The sequence below is a fragment of the Rissa tridactyla genome, chromosome 8 (assembly GCF_028500815.1).
Source record: "Rissa tridactyla isolate bRisTri1 chromosome 8, bRisTri1.patW.cur.20221130, whole genome shotgun sequence".
Lineage (NCBI taxonomy): Eukaryota > Metazoa > Chordata > Aves > Charadriiformes > Laridae > Rissa > Rissa tridactyla.
This window is the reverse complement of record NC_071473.1, coordinates 28,682,240-28,699,158: the sequence shown is the minus strand read 5'-3', so window position 1 is coordinate 28,699,158 and position 16,919 is coordinate 28,682,240. Positions and strand designations below refer to the sequence as shown.

At 56.0% G+C, this 16,919-nt stretch overlaps 2 protein-coding genes across 5 annotated transcripts in view; one reads left to right on the top strand and one right to left on the bottom strand.

The window, feature by feature from the left end:
• Positions 1-2,736, top strand: part of RGS4 (regulator of G protein signaling 4) — a 42,574-nt gene extending 39,838 nt beyond the window's left edge. For all 4 annotated transcript variants that reach the window (XM_054210931.1, XM_054210929.1, XM_054210932.1 and 1 more), the window contains 2 exons: positions 119-285; positions 824-2,736. In XM_054210931.1, the coding sequence (XP_054066906.1) occupies positions 119-285; positions 824-1,075 (419 nt within the window). In that variant the 3' untranslated portion in view covers positions 1,076-2,736. The remainder of the gene's footprint in view (positions 1-118; positions 286-823) is intronic.
• Positions 2,737-3,195: 459 nt separating this feature from the next.
• Positions 3,196-16,904, bottom strand: RGS5 (regulator of G protein signaling 5). Its single transcript, XM_054210937.1, has 5 exons — positions 16,749-16,904; positions 10,938-11,048; positions 7,901-7,962; positions 7,609-7,775; positions 3,196-7,086 (listed from the first exon to the last, which is right to left on the bottom strand). Exons 1-5 carry the CDS (start codon positions 16,790-16,792, stop codon positions 6,925-6,927), a joined length of 546 nt encoding a protein of 181 aa, XP_054066912.1. The 5' UTR covers positions 16,793-16,904; the 3' UTR covers positions 3,196-6,924.
• Positions 16,905-16,919: the final 15 nt, after the last annotated feature.

Sequence of the window (16,919 nt, the reverse complement as noted above, 5' to 3'; positions counted from 1 at the left end):
CTGCTTATTCAGCTTTGGGAAGGAGAATGCAGAATTGGTGTTTGCTGGGGTTCATGGGTACGATTATCTGGGACCCAAGGCTCTTACCTGATCTGTTTTTCTTCTAAACAACCTGTAGGAGGACTGGCTGCTTTCCGTGCTTTTCTCAAATCTGAGTACAGTGAAGAAAACATCGAGTTCTGGGTCAGTTGTGAGGACTACAAGAAAACCAAGTCGCCAGCAAAGCTCAGCCCCAAGGCCAGAAAGATCTATGATGAGTTTATCTCAGTGCAGGCAACAAAAGAGGTATGTGCACAGAACATTCCTTGAGCTAAGGTATCACCCTAAATCCTGAACCAGGCAGGCAGCACAGGGAAGTAGAGATCTGGTAGTTTCACAAGAGTTGAAGGATGCCACTTCTCTGTTAGCTAGCAAGGAAATGGTGTAATTTTTATTGCTTTTGTATTAAATTTGGATAGAGAGAAAGTGGGTTTAGTTACAACAACATGGACATCCCATGTGCACACTAAAATGGGAAAAGCCCGAGAGGGCTATGGTTCCCAGTGTTCCAGCTGCTCCCCTGCAGTTGTTCGAGTTTCCTGGCTGGCTGCATCCTAGAGGAACACGTGTCCGTTTCCCCTGACAGTTTGTCTGGCAGCAGAGATGCACTGGTATCCAGCTGTGCAGATTCTACCAAGGCTACGGGGTGTCCAGTGGTGATTTCAAACAACTGCCCATCAAGGACAGCTTAAACACACTTGGTGAAGAGCCTCTTGGATTTTCCTATGCCTATGCTAGCCACTTCTGGGACAGATTCTAGTTACGTTGTCCCTTTGGCCCACAGGTGAACCTGGATTCATGCACACGAGAGAAGACAAGCCACAATGTGCTGGAGCCTACACTCTCCTGCTTTGATGAGGCCCAGAGAAAAATATTCACCCTCATGGAAAAGGATTCTTACCGCCGTTTTCTCAAGTCCCCCTACTACCTGGACTTGGTCAGCCCACCCGGTGCCAGCTGCGGGCCCGAAAACTGCAAAAGAAGCCACACTCACACCTTAGACTGTAATTCTAACATCATCTCTCAGTGTGCCTGAACCTGCAGCAAGGCAGGAGTGGGCTGGGCTCTCACAAGAATATATGGCAGCAAAAGCATTCATTGGCATGAAGCAACAACGCTGTCTCCAATAGCTGTCTCATGTCCCAGTTGTATCCCATGTCATGCAACAGCCAGCATTCGTAACCCAAGCCAGGCTTAGTTTGTGTCGCAAACCCTCCTCTGATTCCATCAGCGTAGGAGCCCTGGGCTCTGCGTCTGACATGAAAGCTGGGTGCAATTGCTGCGTGCCCACTGTGTTTCTGGTGAGCCCTGGGAGCCCAGGAGGGCGGCTGGGGAGCACAAGCTCAGACCCAGCACTACCCACCAAGGGACCAGACTTGCGAGTGACACCTCGCAGGGAGCAGGGGAAAGAGGAGCCAAGGGAAGCGTCGGGGGCTGGGATCTCCCCTTTCCAATCGGCAAAAGCTTAGATGAAAAGGGGTTGCTCTGGTCCTTAGCTGTTCATATAGCTCCCAAAAGTCTAGGCTTTCAGTAGTATTTGCTCAGAACTCAAGTTATGCTGCATTACAGTAATCAGACGTAGGAAGAGCTCTTACTTTCTTGAAGGGAAACTAAAACTTTTCAGATAAACAGCCTCCCTCAATCACCACAGCCACAGCCGCAGGGAAGCTCTCCCCTCTGGCCGCTTCTGCCTCTGTAGCATCTAGTTTATGCTGGCCAAGGATCTTTCCTGGGGCTGTACAGAGCTATTATTTTGGGGGAGGTTCATTATTTCATATATTACTAATTGTGTCCTTCATGCTCCCAGGTTTAATACCATGGCTGAGCAGAACAGAAACATGTTCCTTCTCTCCCAGACCGGCAGGTGTATATTACTAACTCTGGGAGTGCCATCTGAATGCAGGTTTGCCGGCCCTGGCTTGTATGGAGCAGTTTGTCATGAAATAGGACCACTACCACAACAGCTGGGGAGGAAAGGCCCTGCCTGGGAGTACTTGAAAATATGTATTTTATTTTAATGTTATTTATGTGAGTTTATAATTCAGTAGTAGCATGACTCACTTTTTTCCTGAAGATGGTAGGAGGAATGTGTCGGTCTCATTACTGCTCCTGGGCTTTGCCACAAGGCAGCTTGCTTTTTAGTGCTGGGGGCTTTGGGACTGACACTGACCCGCAGTCGGAGGCACAAGGAATAGATGTGGGGCTTGCAGTCTTGGGCTGCAGTACCCGGTATTGCCAGCCGGCATCTGGGACCGCCTGCTCTGAGCAGTCCAGTGCCTGTCGGTGACACTCTCCCCCAGCGCTTGGTCTCTCCTTAGTTGGATATTGCTGCTCTGACAACCGTGTTTTCCTCGCTCTGCATTCCAGTCCAGACAACAGTTCTCACACCGGGGTTTTGACATGGCAGGAGGAGGCCGTGGTTCTCCAGTAGGCACATCCAGGCCCACAGAGAAACTTCTCTTTTGACATTTGCTTTATTTTGTATTTATTAGATTGTACTGACACACAACCACCCCTGCATGTTCAGCTCAGAGACAGAGAGGCTTGCTAAAGCTCTGAACATAGCCAAGCATGTGGCTATCTTTTATTTTCCCCTGGTACTGGGAACTCTTGATAACTATCGCAAAAACTGTATTGATATTTAAATAATGATGAATATATTCTAAATAAAAATGTTTGAGTTAGTCCCTTCTAAAATGCCATTGTGTGAACCAAAGAAAATGCATGGAGATGCAATTCACTGGTGAAGATTACTCTAAAACAGCATGGTACAAATGGCTTCATTTAGAGGTTGTTTGAAATTACAGAAGGATGAAACAGCCGTTGTATCCTTCAGGTACCCTTGGCACCATGAGCCTGGGGGATGCTGGGCTTTTTGGGGTCCGTGCTGTGCCCAGCCAAGAGCTCAGCGGGCAGCAGGGCTGGGGGTGCCCGTGCCGGCACGGGAGAGTTCCCTCTGGACCAGCCTCCTGGGGTGATACTTTCATTCTTTTTCAGTTTCCTGAGAAACCACCACATCTGTTGCAGCAGGAAGAAGCTCTCAGAGGCCTTTGGTCTTGCTGGGGCTTTTGGGCACAAGTTTTGGGAACGCTCTGTAGATGGTAAGGAAACACCACGCCTTCAGTGCAAAAAGACAAAACAAATAGTCCATCGAGATAGTAACAGAAATACATGTTTATGTGTGGATTACTGAGTGGTACAAGAATATGGGTTAACACAACCAGTTCCCCAGTGCACACCAGCATCCCGCGTCTGCCCCACGTGAAGATCTCTAGTAGAAATCACACGGAGAACGTCAGACTGAAAACCTGCTGCGGCTGTGAGGAGCCGACCCCCCATCCTGACCTTGCTCCAGCCCTTGTCCACAGCACTCACCACCCTCCAGGGAGTGACCAGGGACTGGGGGGAGCCTCGGCAAGCCCTGGGACACCCTCAGCCCTGCCATGGGCAGCGGGCAGCTCCCACCGCTGCCTTGCAGGCTTTGGCAGTCCCCAGTTAATCCGAGGGATGCAGCTGTAGGGAGCCCTCCTCTGCACGGCCCCGTGGCGGGGAGCAGGCATGGAGGCAACGCCTGGTGCCCGGGGACCCCAGCTGCAGCGTGGGGTTGCCTTGCCCCACGGCAGGGGTTGGGGTCCCTCGGGGAGCACGAGACCTGCCTCCTGCACTGGCTCGGGCACCAGGACACACCGGGGCTGTGGGCACCCAGCAGCCATGGGCACGGGGTGATTTTGGAGGATTATTTGGAAGTTGCATCTTCACATTCACTTGGGCAGGTGGCCAAGGTTTCCCTCAGTGGGGTCTGGGACTGCACTAGACCCACACACGCTCATCTCTGTGACGGACCCCACGCACAATATCCAGAAACTCTGCTTTTGGAGTCTCTGACTCACTGGGGATCCAGAGGCCCACATTAGGAGTATGTATGTGTATATATGTGTGTGTGTCTATACTTATATATGACTATCTGGATACGGATGTACAACGTTGTGTGTATAGTGGTCATACATATGCCAAATTTCATCAGAGCAAGAGTGATAAAATAAGTATATGACGGTTGGTATCAGCCCAACAGTGAATACCTCTGGGCCTGTGAAAAGCTCAGCTGTGGGGTGGGTACAGGCATTGCCGCACTTCTGGGGTGAGCCTGCCTGAGTAATTGGCCAAACAACCCTTCTACACAAACACAACTTCCCCAGAGCTCCAAAATGTTTCAGGGGCCACGTTTTATGGCCACCTGGTAGCTCACTGGCACCTGTTCAATCACCCCCTAAAGTAGGCTTCCAGCATTTTAGCAGAAATCGAGCTGGGGAGGGATTTCCAATAGAGCCATTTCACCTCTCCTGAATCCAGCCTCCACCTTTCTTTCCGGCACGTACATACCCAGACACCTTCTCTGTGCCCCATATGTCACTGTTGCAGCTAGTGACATCTCCGGTTTTGATGGCGCATCGCAAGCCAGCCTCCAGCAGCATCCCGGCGTTGGCATTTAACTGTGAATCACGTGAGGGTATCTGGAAATAGCTGCCAAAGGATTAAGCTAAAATGAAAGATCTGGGTCTTTCTGCAGGGAAGCCTGTTTGCTTTTGCATTTCCATGAGTGACACGGTGAACGGGGAGCTTCAACGTGCTGAACCCAGTTATCTTGACACCAGCTCGTGGAGAAGCCAGGAGGGCGCGTGGGCAGAGGCGGTGGGGCAGCCAGCAGCGGAAGGGCTGGCCGAGCCCCTGGTCCCGCACCCAGCCCTGCTCCTGCCTCCCCCTCGTCCCCCACCAGACCTGGGCAGTGGGGGCTGACGGGGGGATTCTGTGCGCTTTCGACGGGACCCTCCTGCCACTCGTGGCTCTTTGGGGATGCCCAAGCTGCCCCCGGCGCTCCACCCAGGGGAATGCCCCGCGAGCATCAACCCCTGCCGCTCCAGCACCGACTTTCCCAGGCCATTGGCTCCAAAAGTCACATTTGTGGTGGCCTCCATCCTTCCCTTGCCTCCCCATCCCTGCCTGGAAAACGCAGCCCACTTCCTGCAGCTCGGGATGTATTTTTCTTCATCACCATAGTGACAACATGTAAATATTTGGGGCTGGTGGGGTTTTGATCAGATTTCAGAAGTATTGCCGAGGCTGGCAAACCCGTTGTTTATGTTATTGCATCTCGCATGGAGTCTCGTGACTTGCAGTTGAAGTTGCGCAGCCTTGGGGGGGTGGTGGCTGGTCCGAGCTGCCTGCTGGGAGCACGGTCGCTTGTAATTTTGCCCGCATCTGTCGGGCTGACGGCTGGGCAGGTCGATCCCCGCAGCGTGCTTGTGGCAAGCCATGGCCCTGCGGATGCTGCAGTAGGAAACCATCGCAGGGGTGAAAGATCCAGGCCCCCATGGAGCAGGGATTCATCGCATTTGCCTGGAGGCTGAAACGAGACCCCTGCTGCCTTTCACGTATGCCCCTGCCCCATCCTCAGATGTGATTTCCTCTGGTAGTGAACAGTAGGCTGGCTTTGAATCGTTTGAAAAGAGCCGAGCTTTTTAAGAGACAGCCTGATGGAAACACATGTCCTGGGCAGGCGGGAGGAGACAGGAGAGAGTGATGCAGGCGCCACAAACTCAGCAGAGTTTGCCGTCTGTTCAAGGAGACAGGGGTTTATTTTTTGTATTTCCAATGACAGTTTTGGGCTTGGGTTTGGGTTTTGGGTTGCTTGGGTGGTTTTTTTTTTCAATTGGATCTGAACAGTTGCAATTAGCAGCATTTTTTTTTCCCCCAGCATGATTTTCCTCCCTCCTCTAATTGATGCCCCTGGATTGGGTTTGTGCAGAAGTATCGCTTTGGCCTGCCTACTGCAGAGAGAAGCAACTGGAGCGTGAAATCACGGCAGCAGCACCCCCAAAGCTGCAATGCAAGCACACCACCAGCCACTGGTGTTGCTCAGGGCTGTGCGTAGGCACTGGGGACACGGGCAGAGGCTGCAGACTGTGAGCTCAGCATGTCATGCAAGGGGTTGGAGCAAGCGGAAGGTCTGGGTTGCTAAACAGTCCCGGTGTTTTGAACAAACAGCTCTTGGTTTATCCTCTTTACTGCCTTTAGTGTGAAGCAAACAGGCTGTCTCCCAGCCTGTGGAGTCGCTGGGGAAGGGGTGCCGCCCACCCCTCGTGCCAGCCGGATGCACCCTGCGGCACACAGCAGCGTGGCTCCCGGCTCTGCCGTACACACTGCCGTCCCTGCCCTGCCACCGTCCCTGCCATACCACCGTCCCTGCCGTGCCAGCAGGCATCCCTGCTGCATCCCTGCTGCACCGCCATCACTGACATAGTGACATACTGTGTCTGCTGATGATAGGACGCTTTCTGAGGACAAGGTGATGCCAGTCGCATGGTGGACATGACCCACGCTGCACCCTGGGGCTGCAGGTGCGCTGGACTGAGACGGGGGTGGGGGCACCCTGTGGGTACCCTGTGCAGCCTCAGCAGCACCCTGGGAAGCTGGGAGGAGGGAGCAAGCCTGTGCCAAACCAGCGATACCGGCAAAACTGGGAGAAAAATGGCCACATCCTAAGAACCTCCGAGCCCCACAGTGCCAGGGATGCACCAGCTGCCCAAGTGGCTCCTGGTCACTGCAAGGCTGGGGCTGCTCCACCACCCTTCTGGCTCCCAAACCCAGAGAGGATCACCAGCGGTTTCTGCTAATTGGTCTTTTGTGGGAGAGGAAAGAGACTGTAAGAGACGAAACACTGGGCCATCTGACAGTCCAAAGCACAGGGGGAGATGTTTAGCAACACCCCGGCGTGCTCTTTTAGGGTAGTATCAAGAAAGCAAAGCAGCTGCAGGAGCAGGGGCAGGTGTTTAGACAGAAGCAGTGGGACCGCCCACGGGGAATGCCTCGCACAGCCCTGCCGCCTTGCTACTTGATTAACTCCTGATAAAACTCCGACCGCACAAATCTGGGCAGGGAGTCTTTCTCCATCAGGGCAAAGATCCTCTTCTGGGCCATGTCAAAGCTGCTTGGTGATGGCTCCACCAGGTTCTTCATGGTCACAGCCTTGGTGAAGTGGTCGATGTTCACCTGTGATGGGAGTGTAATGGAAGGGATGGGGACCCTGCCTTTGTGAAGGGTGGGTGATGGCATCTCCCCTCGCCTGCTCTGTCCCACCACCAACCACGCAGGGATTATGGGGAGGCACTGAAGCAGGTTCACTTATCTGGGGGAATTATTGGTGGCAAACCTGTAATGAAGGATGAGGTCTATCCTGCAGCAAAAGTAAGTCTGGGGCGAGGGCTACCATAGTTTGTCATCCTTTATGCTTGAAGTAAGCCCTCTGTGAGGAGAGGGGGACCGGCACGTGCTGGAAGTGCCTGTGGCAGAAGGCAGCCCAGCAGAGGCTGAGCATGTGAACAGGGCTGCTGGGGCTGCGGAGGGTGGGAGTGCAGTCCGTGGGGATGGGGCTGACCCTCGCCGAGGGTACAGCCCTCTGAGCCGCTCGGCCATGGTACGGGGAGCCCTGCAGCCATCGCTCTCCGTTGGGATGGAGGGCATCTGGGCGGCCTCATCCCTCCCGGCACCATCTCCTGCCCCATGACCACTGACCTCTTTGGGTGCCTCAGTCTGGATGAACTCCTCGTAGATCTTCTTGGCCTTCTCTGCCATCTTCACAGGGGACTTGATTTTCTTGTAGTCCTCGCAGGCCACCCAAAACTCAGCGTTCTCCTCGCTGAACTCAGAGCGCAGGAAGCTGCAGAAGCTGGCGAGCCCATCTGCGGGGGGAACAGGCCCTGGCTGAGCACTGCAGGTCTCAGGGTGGCCGAGCTCTCGCTGAGCACAGCGGGGGGGGAAGGTGCATGGGGTGGGGGGATATGACTGCAGGGCGATGTGAACTTACAGGGGTTTTGCAGGAGCTTCTCCAGGGAATCACGCCATTGCAGAGCCTCCTCCGGTGATGGCCTGGAGGGAGTAAAGAAAGCCCAAGTAGTCCATGCTCACTCCACAGCCCCGGTCTGGGTTCCAGGTTTTTAAATAATTCCTTTAAAAATGGGGGGAATGGAGTAACGAGCTGCGGAGACTGTTGCAGAGCGGGGGTGATTGTCAGGCAACAGAGAGGCTACTGTGTCTCAGCACGCGTACCCTCCTCCGGGGAGAGCCGGGTGCCAGGGGCCGTGAGGAGCAGCTAATTAATTCCCCCGCGTTTTGAGCAGAGACGTGGCTGAACCGCAAACTGAGCCCCCTCTGCAGCCGCAGGTCTCCTCCGCGCCCCAGCGCCCGTGCGTGGGAGGGCAGAGCAGGGGCTCCGCAGGCGGCTGGGAAGCATCCCTGCTTTTCCGCTGGGGTCGGGGAGGATGCTCCCCGCTGGGGAGGGGCGGCGGGGGCCGGATCCTGCCGGGCCTGGGGTCAGCGTCGTCGTCCCCCCCCACTCCCACAGCCTGCGCGCCCCATTCCCACGCCCCGCAGCGGGGCAGGACGCCAGCCTCGGCTCCCTCCCCCGCCCCAGTGGAAACCATCCGTGTTTTTCATGTGCGTGGCTTGACCTCTTTTTCTCCCCCCCCCCTTTAAATGCACTGTTTGTAACGTGACTAAAGAGGTTGTGGGGTTTTTGTTTGGGGTTATGGGGTTGTTTTTTTTTAAGCCCCAAAGAGTTTGACTGAGCTGCCCTGGGGCACGGGGCTCCTGTGCTGCCCACCGCGGCCGATGCCCGGTGCTGGAGGGGAAATGAAGCCCCCCCAGCGCCGCTGCTGAGCGCTGGGCTTGCCACAGGCCATCCCCACTGCCAGCGGGCAGCCCAGCAGCTCAGGCTGGTTTTCCTGGCGCAGGGGCGGGTGCCAGGGCTGAAACCCTCTGGGTGAGCAGAGCATCCCTGGGCATGGGGAGGGAGCAGCGGGCAGGACAACCTGCCGGTCCTGGGGGCCTGGGTGCTTCAGGGGTGGGGCTGGGGTAAGCGCAGGTGATCCTACCCAGCCACCCTGCCCAGGTGGCTCCAGGGGGATGAGGAGAACGGCAGAAATGCAAGGCTTGCTCACGCTGGCTATCCAGCCCTCACTTGCCATCAGACTGACAATGTCCATCAGTAAAGACCATGGTGGGGGCTCCGAGCGTTTGCTTTCTGGACTTCAAATTGCATTTGCACTTGCTATTAAGGATCAAAACCTCTCCCTGTCCCCATATTCCTCCCAGGTGCCTCCCCACCCCCAGTGAGGGGCAGCACCGCTGCAGCAACCTGACACAATCCAGATCTCCTGAAAACTACCAAATTCACTTTTTCCGTTGGCTGAATGCCCCAGGGATGATATTAACTGCCAGTGAGATGCTGATGGGTGAGTGATACCGAAGCTGCGCAATGGTGCAGTGCAGGAGAAAACAACTCCTCCAGCCAGCGGGGAGTGAAGATGTGCTCCGGCTTTCGTCGGCGACGGTTAATGGGGACAAATGTGTCTCCTTCGCAGAGGCATCCAGGGCATGGCAGCAACTGAGTGCGAAATGTGCCATCCATCAGGGCTCTGCTTGCCCCGCACGCCCGGGCAGCTCTCTCAGAGCAGCGCTGCAGTGGGCAGGCACCGGGCTGGCAAGCGTCCGCACACACTGCAGCCAGCAAAGTGACTGCAGGTCTCTGCGGGCTTACGTCAGGGTGAGCCGGGCGTTCATCTGCACATTGGGGTTCGTTTTGGGGTTTGTTTTGGGCTTTTAGCAATCCCTTGGCAGAGGGTTGCCAGTTTAGAGCACCGTTGCCTGGGCTGAAGGGAAACATGGGGAGAGGGACTGGTGTAAAACAAAAAGTTGTGATTTTGAAGTGGAAATAGAATCCTGGTGTTGTGAAGAGTGGGCGTGCACCTCTCCTGGTTTTAGTCCTGACATGGCCACTCGAGACCTTGGAGATGAGCCCTTGCTCCCGGTGCCACGAGCAAGGCTGGCTGGGCCAGCGAGCCTCGCCTGCCCCCAGCAGGTTAGATAGCCTGGGTGCTGTCAGACGTGGGTCCTCCAGCTCCGTGTGTGTCCGGGCAGCTCAAGGACAGGGAGAAAATCCCGGGGGCAGGGGCAGGCGTGTCCAGGAGAATCGCCCGCATCCGATGGCAGCAGGGCTGAGGGGTGGCAGAAGAGTGGCTGGGCAGCAGCTCGGGCACTCAGCTCAGCCGCCCAAGGCTGGGCTGGAGATACCCAGGGTGAGGCCATCGCCCTACGTCCAGGAAGCCATCCTGCTTTTAGATTTGAGCTAACATTTCTTTTAAAGGCTTATTTTGTCTCTTTTGGGCGGTTACTCTTGCAGGACAGCCCATCAGCCTCTTTAGCTTCTCCTGTGCTTTGCTTTGTCATTAAACCATCTTGGTGCTGCAGAGGAGGCTGTGCGGGGTGTTGCGCTGGGCTGCACGGCGGTGCCTGCCCCACGCCAAGCCCCATCCTGCATTGCACCCTTCAGCCCCAAAACCCTGATGGCCTCCGGCTCAGGACAAAGGCAATAAGGTGATACAGTGCCATCATCACTGAGCTGCCCGGAGCCAGGCATCACACCGTCGGGCCGTGCACCCAGCTCAGGGACACACTGCTGCCCGGTGCCACCCGGCTGTGCACGGCTGGCACCTCTGGGCTGAGGCGGGTGACTCAGAGAAGTCCAAGTGCCGTATGCCTCCGGCAAAACCTTTATTGAGCGAATGTGAAATCTCATCAAAAGCAAATTGAGTTTCCATGAGAAATCTGGTTTCCGTAAAGCTGTGCTGCCTGACACGTCTTATGCTGCCTTGATGTAACTCTCAGAGCCCGCACCTAGCTGGTGGGTCACAAGGAGTGTGCCACGAGCCACCTGCCCCGTAAAGCCCGCTGTGCCCACCCCAGGCCCCACAGCAGGAGCTTCAACTCATCTGCATCCCAAAGGGGGTTTGTGTCCACTCCTCTGGCCAGGCACAGGCGCCAGTACAGCCCGGCACGGTACTCACTTCTGGGTCTTGGGCGGCTTCTCTGGCTTCTCTGGGTAGGGGATGATAAAGTCAATGGTTGAGTCGGGCTTCTGGAGCAGTGTGCCCAACTTGGTCTTGATCTCCTTGGCCCTGTGGGAGGGAAGGAGAAGAGGCAGGTCAGGTGGAGGGATGCGGCAGCAGAGATGGTCCTGCCATATGCCCGCACGGACCCTGGCACAGACCCTGGCACGGCTGCTGGTGAGGTACAAAGCCGTGTTACTAATTACACACGGACAAACAGACCCTAATGCTGTAAAGGCGCCTGGCTGAGGCATTTCAAGCTGGGCACTCAGAATTAGCGGCAGCTCTTGATCTCCATCTCTTTGCTTTGTCCCCGTCTGTGGCCGGGATAATTGTATCAGCGGAGCTGGCAGGCTGCTCTGAGGATGAATTAGGGCATGTGTGTGCAGCACTCAGTTTCTATAGTGATGTGCCCCAAGGAAATGCTGGCCAGGAGATGCAGCTCCCTTCGGAGAGGAGGCTGTGCAGGGTGTTGTGCTGGGCTGCACGGCGGCGCCTGCCCCACGCCAAGCCCCCTCCTGCATTGCACCCACCAGCCCTGAAACATCAATGGCCTCCGGAGAAAGGTGCCCTCCTCGGGTCCTGGTCTGCAGACAGAAGGAGCAGGAAACTGTCCTCATCATGTCCCCTGAGCTTTTTGAGGTCACTGCTCTGCCTCCAGCAATGCCCAGCGCAGCCCCCAAGCCCAGCACCCTGCTGCTGAGCACCCTCACACCACCCAGCCAAAATCCTCCCCGTCCTGGGCGATGCTATTGCTAACACACAGGTTAACACGTACCTCTATGCTTGCCAAAATCAGGGTGAAATGCTCCTAGGTGTGCTCTGTGCCACCCCTGACCCTCCCAAGCGCTCACGGCTGGGGGCTTCCTCCTTTCTAGGCACTTTTATTAGGATTATATTCTTTTTTGATGGGTCTCTTGGGGACCACCAGCAATGCGTGCTGCCAGCAACCCACCACACTTCCTGCTAGTGCTTGCTGTTCCTCTGCGCACTCCTACGTAATACATAGTGATATAAATAATATGCAAGCCTTACGTCTGCAACGGGAAGGGTCCTGCAAACAGGTAACTCCTAGGTGCTGCTTTCCCTGGGCAGAGGGGGAAGAACGGTTTCAGGAGGTGAAGTAGTCTGACTAGCAAAGGAGTTTCATCCCCCATCTTTCCTCCTTTTGGAGGATACGTAGACAAGAGGGGTTCTGGGGCTTGACAGCAGGTCCAGCTGTCTCCTATTATGTGCTCCTTTGTGCAATACGACTTGCAATGTAATCCTGAGCATCCAAAGCCACCAAGGAGGCTCCCCTCTGCTGCATGCAGCTCAGTGTTGGTGGCAAGAGTGAGCCCAGCTTTAGAAGGGAAAACACAGGTGTGCTGGGTAAGACTGAACAAATAAAGGGGTGAAAATGGACCCCCCAACCCCATCTTTGCAGGGCAGGACTCTTCCCTGGCACAGCAACATTTGGTGGCTTCCAGGCTCTCTGGCCCAGGGGGTGGATGAGGGCAAGGGGACACACTGCTGGCCTAAGGCCGGCTGGGCTCAGTGCGTTTGCCACGGGGTGGCTGCCGAAGCCGGACTGCAGCTCCCCGGTTTCAGGGCTCACTGCGCTTCTCTTTCCCCTGGTTATTTTCACAAGCCCTCCATAGACAGTCACTCCCTTGCTATGTCTGCTTTTTCATTTCCACTCCTTCCATGTTTTTCCTCTCCCTATAGAACTCCCTCTGTGTGTTGGTTTTCCACGCCATGGGTGACTTGTTGAGACGTGGCCCGGGCTCTGCTCCCCTGCCAGCTGGCCCCTGCTTCTGCTGCAGAAACCTGCCCCCGACAGCCACCCTTGGAAGGGAGCGGCCAGGGGATGGCAAGGCCAGCGCTGGTCGGCACAGGAGCAGGCAGCGTGGCCAGATGGAGTAATCGGCCCAGCCTGGATCTGGGTGGACCGCCCACAGTGGCTGTCCAGCACGGGGCAGAGCAGATCCAGAAATCCAACTGTTTTCATGGAAAATGTCAACAGCTACAGGGACAGCTTCCATTACTTGTGCTTCCGAGAAAACTTGAATGTTGCCTGGAAAGACCAGGACCTTAGGTGAAGGGTGATGAGGTCCCCACGCTCCCTGCACTGAGGTGTCTGTGGGACAGTGATGCTGCCATGCACAGTTCATTCCACTCCCTCTAATAAATAAACAAAATGCGGTTAAATGCTCCGAGCCAGAGATGGCTCCTGATGCCCAGATCATGGGGGTGGCTCTCCTGCCAACCTCAGGTGCCCCTTGGCACCCCACAGGCTGGCACTGCTGTGCCGGGACCTCGGGAGCGGGCAAAGACAGCAGGAGCTGCAGCCCCATTTAGCACCGAAGCAACGGGTGGGTGCAGAGGGTGCCCCAGGAAAGTTGGTGGGGCGTAAGAGCCTCCTCCCTGCCTCTGCTTTCCCTGACATCTGTGCTTGTGGCCACTGGTCCTGGCAGGGAAGGGGACACATGGGCTCAGGACCATCTCTCAAAGAGGGGCTGAGCAGAAATGCCAGCTGCCACCTGCTCCCTCTCCCTGCCACTGCCCCATGCACAAGAGGGCAGAACCGGGGATGCTGCCATGACCAATCCACTGCTGGTGCTGGGTGCTGTGCACCAGGGAGGGTCCCCTCCAGGTGACTGGATCATGCACCCGATCCTGGGGGTTTCGTCTGGCAGAAGCAGGGGTGAAGTGCAAGGGGGAAGGGGCTTGCCCACCTCTGAAGGGAGGATGGTGGATGCCAGGGGTTCCCAAACAGGCAGGGCAAAAACACGGGCAGCGCTGGGAGCAGAGCCACCGAGAGCCAAATCTAACGCACGACAGCCGAAGGAGGTGGGAAGATAGGACCAGGATTCTGTTGCTGTCTGAGCAGGACCTGAGGGCCTCACTACCCTGGTGCAGGTGGGGCCAACACGTGCACGAGATCTGGATGCAATCGATGGTGGCTTCACGCAGCAGCGAGAAGTGTCCTGAATAATGCGCAGACCTGGTTGAAAATCTTGCTCTCCAATTCCCGCCCTCTGAGAGTGGCTTACAGCCAATATCTGTTGGGCTCAAAGGGCACTAACGGACCTTAATGGCCCAGAGCAGCCCCAGGTGAACCCCACACCATGCCCACAGCCAGGGGCTCCATTTCAGCTCTTTCCCTTTGTCTGTGCTGTAGGTGGGCTTCTCCCCAGCCTGGTCTCCTGGCTTGATGTTGGACCTATATTGCAGCCCCACCATCTGCCGCTCCCAGCGGGGCTCCCTGGATAGATCCATCCCCGCCCCATCCCTTGGGGCTGTTGATGGACCACCAGTAGCTGCCCACCCTGCTGAAGACCAGCAGGTCCCAGTGTGGGGACAGCAGCAAGAACCTCCCCACTGCAACCAAGTCCTTGGCCATGGGGCCTTCATGAAGTATGGGGAGACCGCAGAGACGAGGAGGCTTGTTGAAAGGAAGCGAGAAAGGACAGCCAGAGGGGCTGAGCGCTTGCAGGCTGGCGGGAGGGAAGGACTATTTAAAGATATTATCCTGGCGTCCTCTAGCAGATGTATGACAAGCTTTCAAGCAAGACTTCATCAAAGGCAAAACAGCAGGGTAAGAACGGCAGTTATAAACAAAAAGGCACCCTTCAAACCCCCCCCGCCCCCCAGCTATGTCCGAGTGAGAAAAAGCAAGAGGACCATAAACTGTGGAAGGTTAAGTGTGAGAACATATGGGAGCAAGCCAAGAAAAAGTCTGAGAAACAGCTTCCAAAAAGTATTAAAAGAAAATACGGGCTCTGTCAAACACATCAAGAGCAAGAAGGCAGCTGGGGCGGGCCCGGAGAGACTCCAGCTTTAAAAACAAAACAAAAAGAAACTTGAAGAAGTTAAAGCTATAGCTGAAAGCTAAAGCTGCTGCTGTGCCCGAGGGCAGGGAGGTGCCAGAGGGAATGCTCCTTGAGGGGAAAAAGGCTTCAGGGGGGATGTGAGGAGCCATAAAGCTGCAAGTGTGATATGGTACAGGAATGTCAGCAACAGCTGTGTCAGACAGCCGTGGTGGACACATGGACAAATATGGTCTATTGGAGAGCAGTCAAGGCAGCTCTGGCAGTAGGAAGAGATTCCTTCAAACCTATCGGCCCTCTCTGAAGAGGCCAGTGAGCACATGCCTTGGGGAGAGTCGGGGGGCTACTAGCCCCTTGGGTCTGCAGGAGACCTTGGATGGGCTCTCCAGACCCCAGGCAGCTGCAGAGGGGAAGGTCATCTCATGGATGACAGCATGGGGAACAGCGTGGGAAAGGTAGCGCACAGTGCGTTGGGGACATGGTGTGTTCTCATCGGTGGGGGTGGTCCTGGGGGAACACGGGCTGGGACCACGCTGTGAAACATATCACATGCATGGGGAGAAGGGCCGAGCAGCAGGTACTGCGTTACCCGGGTATGCAGCACCTGGGGACCAGTTGTGAGGAACTGCAGGAGGGTCTCGTGAGACCGGCAATGAAGCGCCTGTTGAGATTCCTCGTAGAGGAATAGAAAACGGTGCACACAGGACAAACCCAGCCCTAACTCCGAGCATAAAATGGCGAGCCGTAAGCGAAATCGCCTTTCAAGAGTGAGGATTTGAAGGTGTAAAAGAGGTCAGCGAAAGCATCAGCAGCAGTGGAAGAAAAACTAATGTAGTATTAGAAAGTAGCAGAAGAGTGACAACAAAGATAATAGCAGAGCAGAAATGGGTGGTTCACCCACACCTGGAAGAGTGCTGCCCGCGGCGCAGGAGGTTGCAGGACACCGAGCAAGGTAGGCATGGGGCCACGAGGGTGGCCGAAGGGCACATTTCAAGCAAAGAAATTGTCACAGGCCCACACTCCTGTGCATGCCTGCGATGGGAAATTGCCTTGCTTTCAGGCAAGAAGCATCAGCTTCAGCTGACGAAGGGGGACTTCTCCCGAGCTGCCCCCAGGACCGCGAATGCCACGCTTGCTCTCATCTGAAAACCAGCGCTAAGGCTCACAACTCCAAGGAAATCCTCCCTGGGTAATTCACCTGTAAAGTCTTTTACCAAGTTTCCTCTTTAGGTGAAGAATTGGGCGCTTTGCTGATGCAGAGAGGCACCAGCCTCGTGCCATGGCCCCCCCTGCACCTCTCATGGGACCGCCTCCAAAGCCTCTCCAGCTCCGCAGGAGAGGAGCAGGGGCCAGGTTTCGATCAGCATGGAAAGGGCTGGAGCCTGCCTGGGTTCCCAAGGGGTGAGAGCAGCCTGGGAAGCACCACCCCCACCTGGGGCAGGTTTCGAGGTGAGTGCTGGAGCGGAGGGGGATGACGACGAAGAAGAGGATGGGTGCCATGAGCAGGGCAGAGCGGGCATTCTGCACAGAGCAGAGCCTCGTGCGAGGGGCCAGGGCAGACTAATCTGCGTGCGAGGGAGACGCAGGCAGTTAAAGGGGATTTTGAGGCACTTCGAGACAGGGCTCGTTTCACCTCAGAAAGGCAACCCACTTTTCTGGATTTTTCCTCCACCCCACATTTTGCAAACATTAAAGTCTGAGGACAACGTGTTCCTGCGTGTTGAGGTTGAGGGGTGGGTTTCCAGAGGGTCCCAGCCACTTGCAGCATCCCACTGAGCCCCCCGCCAGCAAGCCTCCCTTCCCTCTCAGTTCAGAGCTGGGTGATCCCAGCCTCCATAAGAGATGTCCATCGTGGGGATGTGCTGGAGGAAGAGCCTCTCTGCCCCCCACCGCCCCTGTCCGAGCCCTGCTGGGAGGCAGGTGCCCCGGCATCCCCACGCGAGCTGGCTGCTCTCACCTCTCCAGGCACGTGTGGGGCAGCGCTGCTAATCCTTTGCACATCTTGGCAGGCTGTAGTTTTCCTCGGCCGCGAGAAGACTGTGAGCGATGGCTAAAGCAGGCGGCAGTAGCTCTGTCTGCAGCCCAGCTCCCCCCTCTCCTTCCTATATAGCGCTGGGAGCTGGACCCC

Excerpts from the sequence above, each read along its gene's own strand:
- RGS5 (XM_054210937.1), bottom strand. The coding sequence starts at position 16,792 with ATGTGCAAAGGATTAGCAGCGCTGCCCCACACGTGCCTGGAGAG. Across the intron at positions 11,049-16,748 it reads CCCCACACGTGCCTGGAGAG|GGCCAAGGAGATCAAGACCA; the intron begins GTGAGAGCAGCC and ends TCCCTCCCACAG. Across the intron at positions 7,776-7,900 it reads GAAGCTCCTGCAAAACCCCT|ATGGGCTCGCCAGCTTCTGC; the intron begins GTAAGTTCACAT and ends TTCCCCCCGCAG.